Here is an 18,443-nt window from a genome sequence, read left to right on the forward strand (position 1 = left end):
GTTAGTGAACTTCAAATTTAGCAATACTATTTTATAACAGAAATGTGTTTGCTCTATCAGGTTTTGTAGTGACACAGTTGGTCACATCGTGTGGTTCTGATGGTCACTCCATGGCTCTGACAGAGAGTGGTGAGGTCTTCAGCTGGGGTGATGGTGACTATGGTAAACTAGGACATGGTAATAGTGACAGACAGAGACGACCTCGACAAGTGGAAGCTCTGCAGGGGGAGGAAGTGGTCCAGGTTGGTAAAATTTTATATAAGAAACCGAATGCAGTTCAAAACATGTGAAACTCAAAGTAATTTCATAATTTCTGTGAGAAAGTCCTCAACTACCAGCAGGACATTCACAGGGTCTGTAATTTCTGGAAAGTCCTTGACTTTTGTAGCTTCTTAGTTCTTGCACAGTCATTAAAATAAAAGTGAGTCCTGGAAACTGCTGGAAAATAGGTAAGCCACCCTCAATCTCCAAAAATCACTAGGAGATCAGTCTTGATATCATCAAAATTATATTTAAGATGATATATAAAATTGATTGTTTTGTGAAAATGATTTTCGCAAATGTTGAATTTTAAGTTATTCTAAGACCCTGCATTCAGTTGAGTTACTAACCATTACTGCTTACAGTGTACCATTTTCATGTCCCTGTGTGGTCTCATGTTGTACTGTCCTTTTTGGTGGTATAACGTATACAAGTTCAGTGCTTGGCTATGAAAAAAATTTGCTTCAAATTGGCTGTAGTGGCAATTCATTGCAGAATTCAGTGAATTTGGTTGGCTGTTGCTATTTTCAAACAAAAAGATGGTTCAAGCTAGGATGCAGGTCATAGAGAAATTTATAAAAATGGCTAAACCAAATGTTTAATAAAGGCAGCAGTCAGAAAATCTGTTCAGAATAAACGGATATGAAAGGCCTTTATGAAAGTAGTTATACAGCCAAGCTAGGTAGCCACACACACATATTTTGACGAAATATTTCTATTATTTTTACTTCTCCACTGGACCAATGACAATGGCAAATTGTTAGGACAAACCCTCTGACTGTAAATTCTGATCAATGGATTTGCTTACCTTCTTACAATCATGGTTTAGCCCAACCTAATGTTTACATGATAATTGCGGTCCTGTGTATGAGGAAATACAGTGAAAAAGGTTCATACGGGTAGAGTGTGGGTATCAAACCTCTTGCATGATCAACCTCAGCTTCAGATATATTGACATTTAGATTTAGAGATGATCAACCTGTGATAATTTGATGCAATACTTTACAATGATGTCAAGTCATCCATTGTTTCTGTACAGATGGCATGTGGTTTTAAACACTCATCCTGTGTAACATCTGATGGCAAACTCTTTACGTTTGGTAATGGAGACTATGGCAGACTAGGCCATGGTAATACATCCAATAAGAAAATACCAGAACGAGTCTCAGCACTGGACGGGCCGGCAGTTGGTCAGGTCAGTGATTTTTTTACACATTGGTTTTTTTTAACCTTTTTATCTCTTTAAAAAATGTTAATTGTTTTACTGTGCTTCTTCAAACTAAATATATTTAATAATTGAATTCTATTGTCTTTGTAGGTATCGTGTGGTTTGAATCACACATTAGCTGTGTCAGCTGATGGTAATACAGTATGGGCATTTGGTGACGGTGATTACGGTAAATTAGGTTTAGGAAGTTCTACTGCCAAGTCTTCACCACAGGTAAGTACTCTGATAGGCCAGTATGCCATCCTTGCAGGAAACCAAACACAAGGATGGGTTCCACACTGACAGTGACATGTTTTGTGCTCATGTCCATAAATGGTTACTTCAGACATCTGTAACCAAATTTGATTGGAAATCGTGTAAGCTGCCTCTTCAAGTCACAGTCAATAGTGTTGATGAATTTTAAGAGACTCTGCATTGCTTCCTTCCTGGTATGGCCAATGTAAAAGAAAATGTGTGCACTGTCAGGTTTCTAAAATTTGACTCAAATACTGAATTAGTGTTATAAGAAGTGATTTGATCTTTAAATTATTGCAAATAAATCAATTAAAATTGAACTATGCTAACACTTACATGGTATCGTTCGATCATATCTTCAGAGAGTGGATGCACTGTGCAATATAGGAATCAAGAAAGTGTGTACAGGCACACAGTTTTCTGTTGCTCTAACTAAAGATGGTAGAGTCTTCACATTTGGCCAAGGTACAGTACAGTGTAACTTCTTTGTCCTGTCCGGGTTTGCTTGTAAAAAACTGAGGAACTGTTTCAACTGTAATTAACCCTAAAGTGCCGCGTCGGTTTATAAACCGACACGGCATTCTCGCTCTCAGCGCCACGTCGGTATATAAACCGAAGGTTGCGTTCTATGCTTATGCCTAACTTAGCTATGCATTGCCGAACTCAGCCAGAAGGAGGGTATTCCTGACCCTTTGAACCCAGTTTAGTACCATATAAGGACTAAAATAATGACATCATGCAGCCTAACAATCGAAAATTCCAGTAATTTATGCGAACTTTCTTCAAAAGAGGTCAGCGGTTTTCATGAATATTTAATCAGGTCTGCAGTTGCACCCGTACGCGGATACGGCCACAGTGCATTGAACGAAACACGTACGTACGTTTTGAAAGCTTTACCATGTCGTAGACACGGAAGACAACTATATTTTACCAAGCTACTGCCCTCTGGGTGATAGAAATGATAGATTTTACAGTTTTTTTGAGAATATTTTACGGAAAAATGACGCGATTTGGTGACCAAATCGATCGCGATAGAGAACTTCGAACGTATCGGCGGCCAAGATGGCGGCACTGTGTGATGCCTAACTCTCAACATGGAACCCGAAGTTAAGGTTTTCCAAGTCCAAAACATGCAAGATTGAGAAATTTGTAAGGATTTGGTTAAATTGAAGTGTATTTTGTGAATTTTCAAGCGTTTGACTGCCAAAAAGCCTCTTTAAACTGTTGATATTTGACCTCCGGCCGTCCTGAAGCAAGACGGCCATGACAGTCGACCCGGTTTGTAAATGAAATGTAGTTGTTCCGAACTGTTGACATTGCGAGACATTTCCTACGTGTTACGCATTTTTTTAACTGAAATAAACTGGACATGAAACTTTTTTCTCGATACTTAGTGGTTTCTTTCCATTTCGTGGCGGATTTTGTGGCATGCTTGTCAAAAAACGTGATCAAACTTGGCGAACGGATTGACTAGTATGTATGGTAGTACGAGTCCGTGACTCGATAAGCCACAGATAGTAACACACGCGTACGTGAATTAAACTAATGTAAGTTGGGTCAAACACCAAAATTAATCGATAAAAAGGTTAGTGAAATGTGTTTTTGTCTTCAACTCTTCATTATAATTATACCGGCGGTTCAAACTATACAGAGTCAGTTGAATATGCCCTATAGTTGTGTGCATGTGTTGCACAATAGTTACCCCTCCATGTACAATATGGAACCTTGTTGTCTCTGTGTATGCAAATTAATTGTTTGTGTTTACAGGCAAACAAGACTATAATTGATTTCTTCTAACTTTGAAGACAGATTTTAAATAACAACAACAAGAAATCATATGATAGATAGTAAACTGATGACAAAGTGGATATGTACACTGAATTTTTCTCTGGAAATCATTTCCACTAGAAGAAATAAAAATATATAAACAAGCAAACAAATACAAACAAACAAACAAACAAATACAATAGACAAGTAAACGACAATGCTTGGGCAATGCAATCATGCCGATGCTCCATACACAGTAGTTGTCAATCTACATTTAGTGTACTGCATGTAAAATATTATTTGTATTTTTGTAGAGATGCATTTGCACAGGAAGCATTTGTATTATTTTGAAAGACACTAATTGTTTGTTTGTTTTTGTTTATTATTTACGTATGATGTTACATGATGCTGAAATCGTGTACCTGAATTCGTGTCTTTCCATAACATGAAAATTTTATTTAAGTTTGAAGGCCGATGATGAATTTTTACATTTTTAGAAACTTTTATCATTTTCAGTGAATTTTGAACAAAAAACGAGCATTTTAGCCCAATTTTACACCTTCAGTGTGTAAATTGAAACTTTTCATTGTCATAGAGAGCTTCTTCATATCATGAGCTTTGGAAATAATAATGGGTTGTTAGGGTTTCTCATCACAGAAAATGAACTGCACCGGTCTGAAAAAAGCATAACATGTTGAGAAGTTGGGTTCAAAAAGTCCTTGGCCTGGCAGTTGCATTGCATAGAAAGTCTATGGCACTTTAAGGGTTAAAGGGGAAATTTACCCAGACTTTCTTAGGTAATCAGGTCGTTATTTAGTGAAAAATAAACAAAATAGCGTTGGTTTCATTCACTTTCACTTGCGCGTATTAGCGTAGTGGCCACAAGCTGAACGCACGGAAACCGGAAGTGACGTATCAAACTTGCTAGTCACAGCGGGTTCAAAGCGAGGTCACTTATAACCAAGCTCTTCTACGCCAAGTAGAGTATGCGTACGCGGTACGCAAACCTCAGCGCTCGACTGAAAATCATAATGGCGAAGATAATCGGTATAACTGCAAACCTGAACGAGCAATCGATGATCCAAGACTGACATCGTCAGAAAGTTACAGCGACTCGAGTTCGGAAAGTGACTATTCTAGCTCCGATGACGAAGTTCAAATAGTACTCTCGGTGATCAATCATGCCTGTCACGTCATTGTCAATCCAATCGCTGTGAAATCATGCCGACAACGAAGTAGGCCTAATGCCAATGCTCTAAAGAGATTGACATTAATTCTAAAAGTGCAAGCATTTTAATGTGTTACAGAACACCTCGATGTAGCCATGATAAGTCTAGAACCAGTGGTCCTGTCTACAGCGTTCCGTTTCTAGTGCCTGAGCGTACGCTCAGTTCCATATGTACAAGCAAAACACTTTGGGCTGAATATGCCCCGGGCAGTTTTCTTTTAGGCTAGTAGTTCAGGAGTTGGACTTGCAACTGTCGCTAAAAGCAGCCCTTCTCAAAGTGGTATTTGCAGAAAACTTTGTTTCTACTCGACTTAAACATCGACACCGAGTGCTTGGCCCCTATATTCTGTAGCCATTCTATACACTGTAAGTGGAAAAGCTTACAGTTGCACACGTCGACTGCTTCAATGACCAAGTTTACGACGTCACTTCCGGTATTTTAGTACACCGCTGTTTGTTAGCCAGTGAGTGAAAGTGAATAAAATCGACTCGAAAGCCTTTCAATGACCATATCAGTTTAATATTCCAAAATTAATTTTCAGGGTAAATTTCCCCTTTAACTTGTACAAGACATTTTAGTTTTGGGTACGCAAACCTCTCTTAATCCATGTACCCATTCATTTTCCATAAATACAACATATTATTGTTCTTCACTCTTTGAATTTTCATTTACATTGGAAACATCTTTGGGACATTTTCAAACTCTAAAAATCTTGTAATTCCTTTGTTTCTGACAGATTTTGTGAAGTCATTTCAAAACTTGTCAATCAAATCATTTGCCAGACCTGTTTTTGTGAAAATTAAAAAAAAATTTTTCAGATAGAGTTAACACAGAAATGAAGCCACTTAGAATTTAAAATGGTAGAAAGTGTTAGATTATTTGCTTGTGTTGGCCAAAGCTTTGCAATTGGACCTTAATTTTCATTCTTGATGATGAGAGGAAAAAGTTTAAATTTTCCTTTGGTTGTATCACAGTATGAGTGAAATTATAATACCTTTTTAGGTGTCTTATGCAGAATGCTGTAAGCAATGAAATGTAATGCACACAATTAACAATTGATTTGCAAAAAACAAGCCGAAGTCCTATGTCAAATACTGGTACACTAAACGCTGTCCATTGATTTGTATATTTGCCTGTATACCTTGACAGATCGTTTGACTGGGATACCAGAGGGCCGAGGTAGACCAACCAATAAACCACAACAAGTACCAGGCCTCTCAAGTTACTTCATGGAAGACATAGATGTTGGTTCTGAGCATACCATAGCATTGACCTCCAGTGGTGATGTGTTTGCATGGGGAAGCAATGGAGATGGCCAGGTATACCTTGATGTTGACATTGGCATTGACATCAACATAAGAAGTGAAATTAATAGTATCAGGGTTTTTATAGACACAGCCTTGCTCATTTGAAAACTCTGTACTGTGTAATTTGGGTGTAGAACTGCTCATTGTGGTTTGTCCTAATTTTGTTGGTTAAAGCGATTGATCATACTTGGACTGTACTGCTTGTACTTTCCATTATTGTTACATCTGTATGTCACTTTGCTACTTACTGAAATTTATCAGTTGTAATGATGTCCAAATACGTCAAAATGCCAAAGCTTTATTTAGTATATGTCATATGGCTCAGAAAGTAACTGGAGCAAACCACTGCAAGTTCAGTTCTTTATAAACACTCCTTGCCATCATTGCGTTGATATTGAATTAATATCTTGTCCTGTTTGCTGGTGTAATTACAGCTTGGTCTTGGCCATACTAACTCTGTAAGAGAGCCTGCAATGGTCAGTGGTTTACAAGGAAAGAACATTCGACAGGTGAGACCTAAGTGATCTTGTTATTAGCCTAGTTCTCTGTCAGAATCACTCTTCACATACATTTTCACAGACTTCACCATTGAAAGACCCTAGTAAACACTCATACCAGTAAACATTATTTCTACTGAATTGTCTTGATGAACAGTGTTTGTCACTGCGATATGTCTCACAGTAATCGTTCATGTTTCAAAAGTCATGTCACTCAGGTGTCAATGCAGAGCCCCTCTCCTTCTTTCCCCAAAACAAACTCAGAGATTGATATGTAAGTGTGCTACAACATATTGTTTGTTACCCTACCCATAGATCTCAGCTGGTAGAACACACAGTGCCGCTTGGACAGCGCCCCCACCACCAAAGAGGCAGCCTGGTACACCAGCTCCACTACAGCTTGGTAAGTCTGATGACGTGTGATGATTTCTAGAGTCAACTACATCATGATATCAACATTTCTGTGTCAATAACAAAGAACTCCAATAGGCAGGCAGTGAGTCTGTAGACCATAGGTATTACATGTAACTGTGTTGTAGGTCTGAATGGACTTTCACAATATTTTCTCATGTATTTTTGCATCATATCTGGTTGTTTCTTGATGCACTCTTTAATGAACGGTCTTGAAACTGCAGCAAGTGTGGTTTTAACATCTCTTATTACAGTTGTTCTAGAACATGTCTCTCTGAATTCTGGCATCAGTGATATAGCATTTGTGTTTGAGTAATGTTCTGTATCCTGTCAGTGATACAGTATACATGTGTGTAATAGTGTTGTCTATGCTAAAACCAAAGTCCGTAATTCATTGCTTGCTTTCCTCCCGACTCGAACACTTTTCTTCAATGACTATTGCCTGTAGGTCATCCTGAATCTATACCACCTCAGTACACATCACTGAAAGAATGCAGTGTAGAGTCTGTCAGGGCAAGACTTAGACTATTGCATCATTTCTCAGACCTCATCTACTCATCATGGAGACTGCTAAACTTAACACCAAATCAGGTAAGCTGATGACAGCACACCCTTTACATCTATGTGACTTAAAAGTGTTCCTGTTGACCAAAGGAGAATTTACATATTAGTCGCGCCAGCGGCTTACTGACTACGCATGCGCTTATTCATAATATACTATGCGAGTAACCGGAAGTGTACCCTTCTTTCATGGGCGCCGCCATGTTTTTTTTTTGAGTACTTGTAAATAAACAAAAACGAAACAAATTACCATTATATAACATGCCTTTTATAAAATATACCTCTTTTATTAGCCAGTAAATGTTATTATGCACCTTGTCGCTGATACAAAATATCGTTAATATAGATAAAGGGAGAAAAACTGTCGTGCATATGAACGGGGGCATATGCAAAGAATGCTGGGATTTAATTATAGAAGAGCGCCCCCTGTGTCAATAATTAGATTCAAAAATTGCCAGTTTTTAGACGGAACGCTATAGTTTTCAGCTTGCAAGTGGAAGGTGGGCAGTGCGGTTACCATTGCAATGATAATGATTGCATAATACGTCCCTTGTTTATCGCAATAGGCTGTTATCATTGTAAAAATTGCCAATTTTTGTCCAAAATTTTTACACGCTACAGAAAATCTATACCTGCCCTGCTGCAGGGTTTGACGTCGTGTACGTACGTGAACTGCTTTCATCAGAGGGAAACTGGGCATACCGGTAGTTGTCATATAAACGTTTATGAAGTAACAATTACAGTTTATCATGAATCAATACAAATAACATTGCCAATCTTTAATAACCCCTGGCGCGACACCAAGGGCTGAGCCCTATATAATATTACAGACATTTTGATAAGGCTGATTCAAGGAAATTTCTCAACATTGCTGCATTGACTCAGGAGGATCAGATGGTTCAAAAGTTTAAGGATGCACAGTGTGATAATCTCTTTAATGGGTTATTTGGGAACTTGTTCAGTCACTCTGAGGAACCATACATACCAATTTACAGATAGATGTAGGTTTCTCAAACTGAGAAATATGCATACCTGAAACACACAGTTTTCAATGATAGATCTGTCAATTTCCATCCCTTTGATTTTGGAATAGTTCCTACTTTTCATTTCAAAGTTGAAATTTTCCACCATACCAGGTCAACATTGGGAAGTACACAGCTGGTACAGCAGGGCTTGTCAATGGACAACTCAGGCCACTCCTAGCACCAAGGGTCTACACACTACCTATGGTCAGATCTCTGGGCAGAACCATGGTACAGGGTAAAAACTATGGCCCACAAATCACAGTTAAAAGACTTGCTACAAGGTAAGCTATATACCTGGAGCCAATAACCATCAGTTATTGAGATTACTAGAGTCTGGATAGCCTTCATCAGATGTTCTACATGTGTATGTCACAGATTTTTTTTTTACAAATGGAGCAATGTATGGAACCATTACTGTAACATTAGTTTTAAATACTCATATTTGCAGAAGAAACTAACATTGCTCTATCTATACAGGGCATTCAATATTATAAAACTCACCCATGTTATCACAATCATAGTCATACAAGATGATGAATCTTCTCAACTGCACTTCCATATCAAATTTCTCTAATTTGTGACATCTTTTAGTCGCCCTTCTCACGTATAGTCTTGACTTGATTGTGTTAAACATAAAACTTTAAATCTTTATGCTCAGCGGGTTAATATATCCATTTAATCCTTTTTGTTTCAGGGGAAGGAAATGCAAGCCTATCTTCACTCAGATAGCCAAGCAAGTGGTCAAACTAAAGCCAGCTGACTTGAGGTTGCCAGCCAGGGCATGGAAAGTCAAACTTGTTGGAGAGGGTGCTGATGATGCAGGGGGTGTCTTTGATGATACAATCACCGAGATTTGCCAGGAGTTGGAGACTGGAATTGTTAACTTACTGATCCCAACTCCAAATGCAGTATCTGATGCCGGACAGAACAGAGATAGGTAGGGAACTCTGACTTCAAATCACCATAGCTTGTAAAGATTTCACAGATATTACTGTTACTACCACATTTGAATGTTGAACCCATGCATGCAGGTACTGGTAAGCAATCAGATAACAGAAAAATACAAACAGCATATGCCAATCACCTTGTTTACCCAACTTTTACCTTTACTGTCAAAACTAGTGTTAAACAGTCAGTTTTTCACGGACTCCCATCATGTATCTACACACCCAATTTTAATTCCAGTGTTTCAATGATATTTAAAACTAACATCATTCTGTTGAGACATCTATGGCATTTGCTATCAAGTGTGTGTTTTTCCCACTGTAAAGCACTCAGCCAACTTTTTTCATCAGTGCAAATTATCTGTGTATGTCATAGCTGTGAAAAAGGTCCTGTGTGACTTTTAGAACCTCAGTAGTCCAGAGAATGTCATCTCAAGATGTGTGACTCAACAAATATGTGAGTTCTGCTGTTAGGTTTACCATTGTCCCATTATCTCTATTCACATGGCATACAGGTTCATCTTCAACCCATCAGCTAATACAGAAGAGGACCTGCAGAGGTTCAAATTCCTAGGCATCCTATTTGGCGTAGCAATGAGAACCAAGAAGCCACTAGATCTTCACCTTGCTACCATGGTTTGGAAACAACTCTGTGGTATGATGCTGAACTCTGATGATCTTGAAGAAGTTGATCTGTTATTCATGCAGAGTCTGAGAGGAATCAAAGATATTGATAAAAGTGGTGTCACTGAAGAGAACTTCTATGAGGTAAAAATGGAATTTTTCATTTTGAGAGTAAAATTTTAAACTCTTCCTGTAGTAGCATTGATCTAATGCCAATAAGAAACACTCCTATTTCTTTTTCTTGTCCATCCAGTAAATGTTGAATAAATTATAATTATTATACACCTACGTCTGTAACCTATGGAGTTTCATCGTACATTAAGTTTCAGTACCAGGGGACGCGGAGTCCAATAACTTTGACGCAGAGTACAATAACTTTAGGTGTTATTGGACGCTATTTGACCTTTGACCTCAAAACATCTTTACGTCAACACGAGGAAAAAGAAGAGAATATTTTATATTTTTTACAAAAATATATACTTCTTAACATTCAGTATTTCACAAAGTAAATCATGGTCAGTCCAAAACCAGTGAATTTGGGTAAAATTATGACTTAAAATTTCTACCATGTTCTGTGCTCCTAACGGACACCCTGAACACATTCCCAGTCTGCTTGCGATCGCTCAGGTCAGTGCGCGAGAAGCATCCAAAAACGCTAAATTTCAACTTTTTTCAGGTAAAGTTTGACTGAAAAGGTGTATGATAATAAGGTTATTCACAAAATACCAGGATTTATGTCCTCGTACATCGTACACTATGGTATTGTCCAAAACGCGTAGTATCGCGGACAATACCTCTGCTGCACGATGTACTCGGACGTAAATCCCAGTATTTTGTGAATAACCTTATAATCTACACAAATCATTTACACTTTATTCATTGAGGTTCAGATACAGATTTGGAATCTGGATGCAAACTCTCATTGACTAGTCTCTCAGCTTTTATCACTACAGTCTGTAGATAAGAAGCTGGTACAGAAAACATGGAAGAAAACACTGTGTTTCTGTAATAATTATTTACTTTCCATTTTGAGTGAAAGTCGTCTTGATTTTCTGATAATTCATGATCTATTTCTTGACATTACAGGTGATACCACTAGAGACATTTGAATGTCAGAGTGCTGATGGTAGATTTGTACCCGTTGTGCCAGGCGGCAGGAGTTTACCTTTGACCTTTCACAATAGAAAGGAATATGTGGAGAGGGCACTGTATTACAGATTACACGAGACAGACAGCCAAGTAGCTGCAGTACGCGAAGGCATGTCTTGGATTGTACCAGTACCATTGTTGTCACTATTGACAATGCAACAGTTAGAACAGATGGTTTGTGGTTTACCCTATATCTCTGTTGGTGTACTGAAGAAGGTTGTAAGGTATGTCTAATTCCAGCTTGCTGCTATAGTCACTCATTTTCAGATGTATATATGTTGAAGACAATAACTGTGTTATGTTTACTGATTTTGCAACATCAAATTTAAACAACAATTTCCTTGCTTTGAAATCTCTGTACAACCAGGGAATACTGAATATGAAAACATACAGTGGACAACAATGAAACATTTGCTTCTTTACACTGTACTTACTGATTATTTTAAAACATAAGTAGGTGATGTCTGTTCTTCTGTCAAATACTCACTTCATAGTACATTTTGCCTGCCTACTATTGATAAGAGCATTGTGGTCAGGGTAATATATATATCGCCTTAAATGGCACAAGACCACTAATTAATTTCCCATAGGTCACCACAGTAGCGTTGAGCTCGATTTTCCTATTTGAAAACATTCAGCGGCACGAATCCTCTTAACAGGTGTTAGGTCAATGTCAGCTTGACTACTGATTAATTTTTCGTGTGGGCAAGTCCACGAAAATTTTGAGATAGCGATGAAAATAGCGCCCTCAGTGGTGTTTGTGACAAAATTCAGGCTTATTGTTATGATTTCTATTAGCCCTAGAGTATAGGGCTAATAGAAATCATTATTCACAACAGTCTGCATTTTGATTCAGGCAGAAAAATATCTTTACAAAAATTCTTGACATTAAAGTTCTAACTAAATAAGCATCCATGCAGATATCAAAACGTCAAGGTCTGCACCATTTTTTTTCCGAACTATCTTCGTGGGTAACGAACCCGGAAGTGAATTAGTGGCCTTGTGCCAACTATGGAAGATTGAGAATGACAAATTGCTGTTAACCTTAACAAGAGAGCTGTAAACAATCCTCTATGTTAATGCTATACCATGTATTGGTTAAGGTTGTGCCTACATACAGACTGATCAAATGGAAAGTTTCAGATCATTAGATGATTGATGCATAGACCACCATTGTTTGGCCCAACCCATTGTTTCCAATAGTGAGGCTGTACTTTAGATGAAGGATATGGTGTTAAATGTTAGGGCAGCTGAGCCAATCAAAATAATAAATTTCCTTGGTAAAGTTCTACTGCTGCGTGTATGGATGCTTCAAATTTCCAAATCAGAAGCAAAATGATAGTCAGGTATAGAAAGTAATTTTCATCATGTGTTTGGTTGTTTAGGTACAGGGAAATTGATGAAAGCCATCATTTGGTACAGTGGCTGTGGCAGACATTGGAAGAATTCACAAATGAAGAGAGGATCCTGTTTATGAGATTTGTGTCTGGCAGATCCAGATTACCGGCCAATGTGGCTGATATCTCACAGAGATTTCAAATCATGAAGGTGGACAGGGTAAGGACAAATATTTGCTTTGCTTTTCTAAGTCAAAAGTGTCTGATACGATGCAACAACTCAATAATAAACAATTTTATATATTTTCTTGTATGAACTGAAATACTGTCTCTTAATAATATTGTCAATTTCAGTTACCACTGCTAGTGATGAACTGTAAATGACAAACCCTGTTACAGGCAGGAAAGCTTGTATTCTTGAAATGTACCTCTAAGTTGGAACAAAATGTCTCCATGATAACATATACTTTTAAATAGTGTATATTTGTTGTACTGGCCAATTACTACTGTCTTGCCCAATGCAGCCAATTTAATGTGAAACACAGGAGTTGCAAGGGACCTTGAACATTGAAGTCCAGCATTGATTATGTGAGATGGTTTTGCTGTGCAGAATCATTGTCATAACATCAACGTAGAATTTTCCTCCACTGAACAGATAGAAACAACATTTATTGTTGATCATTGGTAACCCATACTGGTACATACCAATTCTGATCAAATTTGAGCGACACCGTATAATTGCGGTATTTTTTAGTCCCCACGGACACCGTCTGGGGGGACTTCTAGGTTTGGTCATGTCCGTGCGTGTGTGCGTGCGTGCGTCCGTCCGTCCGTGCGTGCGTCCGTCCGTTCACGCAGATATCTCAGAGATGCCTGGAGCGATTTCATTCAAACTTGGTACAAGGATTACTTCATATGTCATACAGATGCACGTCAATTGTTTTTTGATACGATCCAATATGGCTGCCAGGCGGCATTTTATTATGATTTTTTCATGTACAGAGCCATAACTCAGACATGTTTCAACTGATTTTATTCAAAGCTGGTACAAGGACATTGACCAATGTCATAGATATGCACATCAATTTGTTTGTGATACGATCCAATATGGCCGCCAGGCGGCCATTTTGTTACGATTTTTTCATGTACAGAGCCATAATTCAGGCATATCTCAACCGATTTTATTCAAACTTTGTACAAGGACATTGACCTATGTCATACATATTCACATCAATTTATTTTGTGATACGATTCAATATGGCCGCCAGGCGGCATTTTATTACGATTTTTTTCATGTACAGAGCCATTACTCAGGCATGTTTCAACTGATTTTATTCAAAGTTGTTACAAGGACATTGACCAATGTCATAGATATGCACGTCAATTTTTCATGTGATACGATCCAATATGGCTGCCGTGCGGCCATTTTGTTACGATTTTTCATGTACAGAGCCATAACTCAGCATATCTCAACGGATTTTATTCAAACTTGGTACAAGGACATTGACCTATGTCATACATATGCACATCGATTTGTTTTGTGATACGATCCAATATGGCCGACATGTGGCCATTTTATTACGATTTTTTCATGTCCTGAACTACAACTCAGACATGTATCAAGCTAATTTATTCAAAAGTATTTTTATCACAGACCTAAAGAAGAGGACTCTATCCTCTCTGAGGACATGTAATCAAAGTACCCATTAACAAGTGGGGACTGTGTCATCAACGATGACTTGTTATTTCTGCATTCTGTTGGAATAATTTTTATGTTAAAACTCTTGATAAAATCTTCATTTTAAGTATTGTTCATTTTCACCCTATAGTCAGTTTCAAGACCTTTGATGATTTCATGGGGATTTAAAATTGTTTGTATGAGTTTTAATCAACGAACAAAGGACAATAACGTGAAAATTGTTGCATAGTTGAAATGCTTTGGTTGAGCTGAATTGTTCAGATCAAAAAGGAAGGGTGCATATTATAGACATGTTGTATGCAAGGGGAAGCTCCACAGAGGATCCCCATTGCTTCTACACAACCTTGCGATGATGTTCAGGGAAGCATGTAGCTCATTTCTTTGAAAGCAAGTAAAATGATATTAAGCCAAGAAGTTCTCCAATACTTTTGAGCATAATCTCCTGGTATACTTATTTGCTGAATATTTCATTCAAGGTGCACCAACTGTACAGAATCAATAATCATAAATGTATAAGAACAACACAATTCTGTGCCGTAAATCTGTATGGTTAGATTGTTGTGAGTGTCTTATCTGTAAACCATCTCATGATGCTGAATTGACATTCGTCTTGGTATAAATTGTAATTTCCTGGAAATTTCCTTCCGCAGGCACTGGATGGCCTACCAACAGCACAGACGTGTTTCTTTCAGCTACGCATTCCACCATACACTAGCCAGCCCATGATGGCAGATAAGCTTAGGTATGCCATCAACAATTGCAGATCAATTGACATGGACAACTACATGCTGTCCAGGAACACTGACAATGGTGCAGCATCTGATGAAGAATTCTGATCCTTTGGGAGTGTGAAAAACATCATGTAGTGAAATCTCAATTATTTTTTAAACATTGTTGTATCAATGTCACTTGTACCCAGAGAGTAGATACCGGTATATCATGATTTGTGTCAATGCAGGTGAATAATAACTGTTCAATGAAGAATAGTTAAAGGGTGCTTGTTTATTAGTGTTCTCAAACAAAGTCAGCAAAATGACTCACTACCCAGTTTTGAAGATCTTCCGTGTTTGTGATACACATGATGTGTTTGTGCAGAGTGAGATTAGTGATAAACAGGGAATGGTTCTTCAAATAGCACTTGTGAATCACTAATTATCCCTATTTACAGTTTGACCTTTGGAAAGCATTATTCATGTCACATGGTATTTTACAATGTAAATTAAAAACTGATGTCAAATCTGAAGGGACTTGAATACTTACCAAGACTGTGACTGTACAAAGTATCATGTCTATGTCTGTGTACTAGAAAATCAAAAATTAAGGTGCCACATGGTGTTACTATCAATTCTTATAAGATCTGTGTATGAATTATTGTTCTGTCTTTTAAGAAGACAAAAAAGGCAATACTTGTCAGTTGTTTCAAATAAACTTCAGAATGGTTCATATCGGTAAGTGTTATGGCATTATTAACTCACACCATTTTGCTTCTGAAAGCAGTTTTGAAGATCATACAGTGACTTGCTCTGAAGATCTACACATCCTACTTCTCAAAAACCATGGGCATATGGTTCATATGGAACTATGAATTTTATTTCGCATTTTAAAGTGGGAAAAGATAGCATGACACCTTGAATGATGGCAGGCTCCATCTAGCATCAGCATGTAATGTTTACTTGTCATCAAGAAAAGTTTCTTTATAGAGCCAGTGTATTCTTACAACTTATTGTAGATATCTCCTAAGTGTCAGCTTGAATATGTTTAATATGAATGTACAGTGTGAATGGGGGAAATGTATTGTTATAGAGTACTAGACCTGTTATTCTGTGTAGTTGTCTGCAAAGGGAAGTCATAACATTTAAAAATGTTATTGATTTTGGTGTGTATGTACATCCAAGTGTTATGAAATGCATGTCGTTAGAGGTTTTTTAAAGGCAAATACAACCACAGACTTTTTTGTAGAATTAATCTTTACACTCTCACACAGTAGAGGTGATTAGTCAGGAAGTAGAATCTTGTTGAAACCATAGTAACTAGTATAGTTTGTACAAGAGACTGTAAGTTCATCTTGAATGTTACTATTTTAACTAAGTGACCGCAAGAAGTAATTTCAGTTGTGTTGATGCATTATGCATATACACGTACGATGAAACAATCGGGCATTTTTAACATGTTCTGAAATATGGTACATGACCCACCTGGCTTCTCTTATGTGATATCAAGTTATCTACTGTTTGGATTTCTACATACATTCTCCAGGTTGTCACAGCTCTACGTAATATTTATTTTCCCACATCCATTGATTGGCCTGTGAGTTAGCTAATGAAAACTGTATTTACAATCACAGAAAGACATCACTTTACTAGCCAGTCAGTAATGTAGATTAATATCCATATATGATGGGTTTACAAATTAATCCTTCTGTGATTTATCAGTATTCTTTTAAGATAAAAATATCATGGTGAATTTTTTCACAACTCTAAGCATACACACAGCAAGTGTATGTTTTGGTAGTAGAAGTTGTGCTTTGTGCTAAGTGTGTTACAGCTTATCAAACAAACTGTTGTTTTTTGCTTCCATTGGGGTCTGTATCTGGTGTACATAATGTGCATATTTAGTGTAACAAGAGTAACTTAGTAAAGCTGTCAATTTTTTATTTGTATATTGTCATAAGTCATTTAATATATGCTTGCATTTCAACATAACTTATTACTCTGTTCTTAAACTGTGTGTGATTTAAGATGCTTGAAGCACATCATTGGGAAAATATTTTAAAGACTAATGTTTGTCAAGTCCATTTCAAAATTAGAATGGGGAAATTGAAACTAACAGTAGAATCTTAGATATAGTCTGATGATGCATTATTTTCACACCCGCAGCTCAAGCCAAAATTTTGCTTCGTAATTTGATATTTCACCGACTTGAATTAGTGGAGGTATGAACATCACAGTTTTTCTTTAGGAGCGTGTGAATACAGTTTTACATTTGTACAATGACTTTGTGAGGATAGAAGAAAGCCTTGCTGATATAAGCATTTCAAAAGCAAAGATACTGGTACTACTACAGGTTGTGAAACACACCTGAAAGGTGCTAATTTATCAGGGCTTGAGTTTATAGTGAGGTTTCCCACATACGGTAAATTATAAATTGTATCCGTAGCTTTGGATGACATGGAAAATTACATGTCACTGTCATGTTAGGCATGTTACAACAAATGCGGCGAGTGTCTTTCTTTGGTCTTAGTCCAGCTTGATTACTGTGTAGTTTTTACTGACAGTCAAATATCCATATAGACTTGCTTCATGGCTGATCAGACTCCGTAAAAGAACTTGATTGGTATCGTAGCTGTGCAAAATAGCACCATGGCTATACAGACTGATCAAAACTATAGGGTAAGTTGTGGAGACAGCACTCCATAGGAAACCATGTATTCTTGGACTAGCTGCACTGTAGTGACACCAAAAGCTTTGATAATTGCATTCAGTATCTTTCATTGAAGTAAAATAGTGTACAGCTTCTGCAGGACTGCAGTGAGGCTTCACATTGAATTTTGCTTTTTCTCATCAATAATAGGAGATATTGTACTTTGTAGAACTATCAGAGTTTTCACTGTGGTGCTAATTAATAGTCTGTCTGTGATTTGTGTCACAATTAATGAAATACAATGATCCAAACACATTAACTAACATTACGACAGATTACGCATAGATTCAGTTTGAATCAGCCCAGCCTTCAATTAATTATTACAGTATTCCCATACAGAGGTTGACCCATCACCTTCTATTCTTGGTCACTGTGAAGTTTGTCATGTTAGGGAAAGGATTCAATAGTGTACACTGTGAGTCAAGATAACTGCAGCTGACAAAATAGGCCATGAAATAGCACCAATGTTAGTCAGCAGTGATCTCTTACTGTTTTAACTTATTGTAGAGACAGACTTTGTCAACAGGCTAAAGGGTCTAGCCTATCTGTATCAACAGATATTTACAGGCATTCACTGTAATAAATTAATATGTCATCAAAATATTTAAATGTCACGAGTTGTTTGTTGTGTCTTAACACTATAGGAGTATAATTGGTGTACATGTATGATACTCAGAATGCTTTGGTTGGTGACCACAGCTCTCAGACTCCAAAATAGATTACCAGTAGATAAGATGGAAGTTTATGTGA

At 37.5% G+C, this 18,443-nt stretch overlaps 1 protein-coding gene across 3 annotated transcripts in view; it reads left to right on the top strand.

Moving 5' to 3' along the window:
- LOC139122081 (probable E3 ubiquitin-protein ligase HERC1) overlaps positions 1-18,296 on the top strand; it is a 118,655-nt gene extending 100,359 nt beyond the window's left edge. For all 3 annotated transcript variants that reach the window (XM_070687458.1, XM_070687459.1, XM_070687460.1), the window contains 14 exons: positions 61-242; positions 1,301-1,456; positions 1,580-1,702; positions 2,086-2,188; positions 5,869-6,038; positions 6,461-6,535; positions 6,839-6,926; positions 7,383-7,525; positions 8,632-8,801; positions 9,215-9,457; positions 9,980-10,232; positions 11,175-11,461; positions 12,623-12,794; positions 14,924-18,296. In XM_070687458.1, the coding sequence (XP_070543559.1) occupies positions 61-242; positions 1,301-1,456; positions 1,580-1,702; positions 2,086-2,188; positions 5,869-6,038; positions 6,461-6,535; positions 6,839-6,926; positions 7,383-7,525; positions 8,632-8,801; positions 9,215-9,457; positions 9,980-10,232; positions 11,175-11,461; positions 12,623-12,794; positions 14,924-15,109 (2,351 nt within the window). In that variant the 3' untranslated portion in view covers positions 15,110-18,296. The remainder of the gene's footprint in view (positions 1-60; positions 243-1,300; positions 1,457-1,579; positions 1,703-2,085; positions 2,189-5,868; positions 6,039-6,460; positions 6,536-6,838; positions 6,927-7,382; positions 7,526-8,631; positions 8,802-9,214; positions 9,458-9,979; positions 10,233-11,174; positions 11,462-12,622; positions 12,795-14,923) is intronic.
- Positions 18,297-18,443: the final 147 nt, after the last annotated feature.

The sequence above is a fragment of the Ptychodera flava genome, chromosome 21 (genome assembly GCF_041260155.1).
Source record: "Ptychodera flava strain L36383 chromosome 21, AS_Pfla_20210202, whole genome shotgun sequence".
In the NCBI taxonomy this organism is placed as follows: domain Eukaryota; kingdom Metazoa; phylum Hemichordata; class Enteropneusta; family Ptychoderidae; genus Ptychodera; species Ptychodera flava.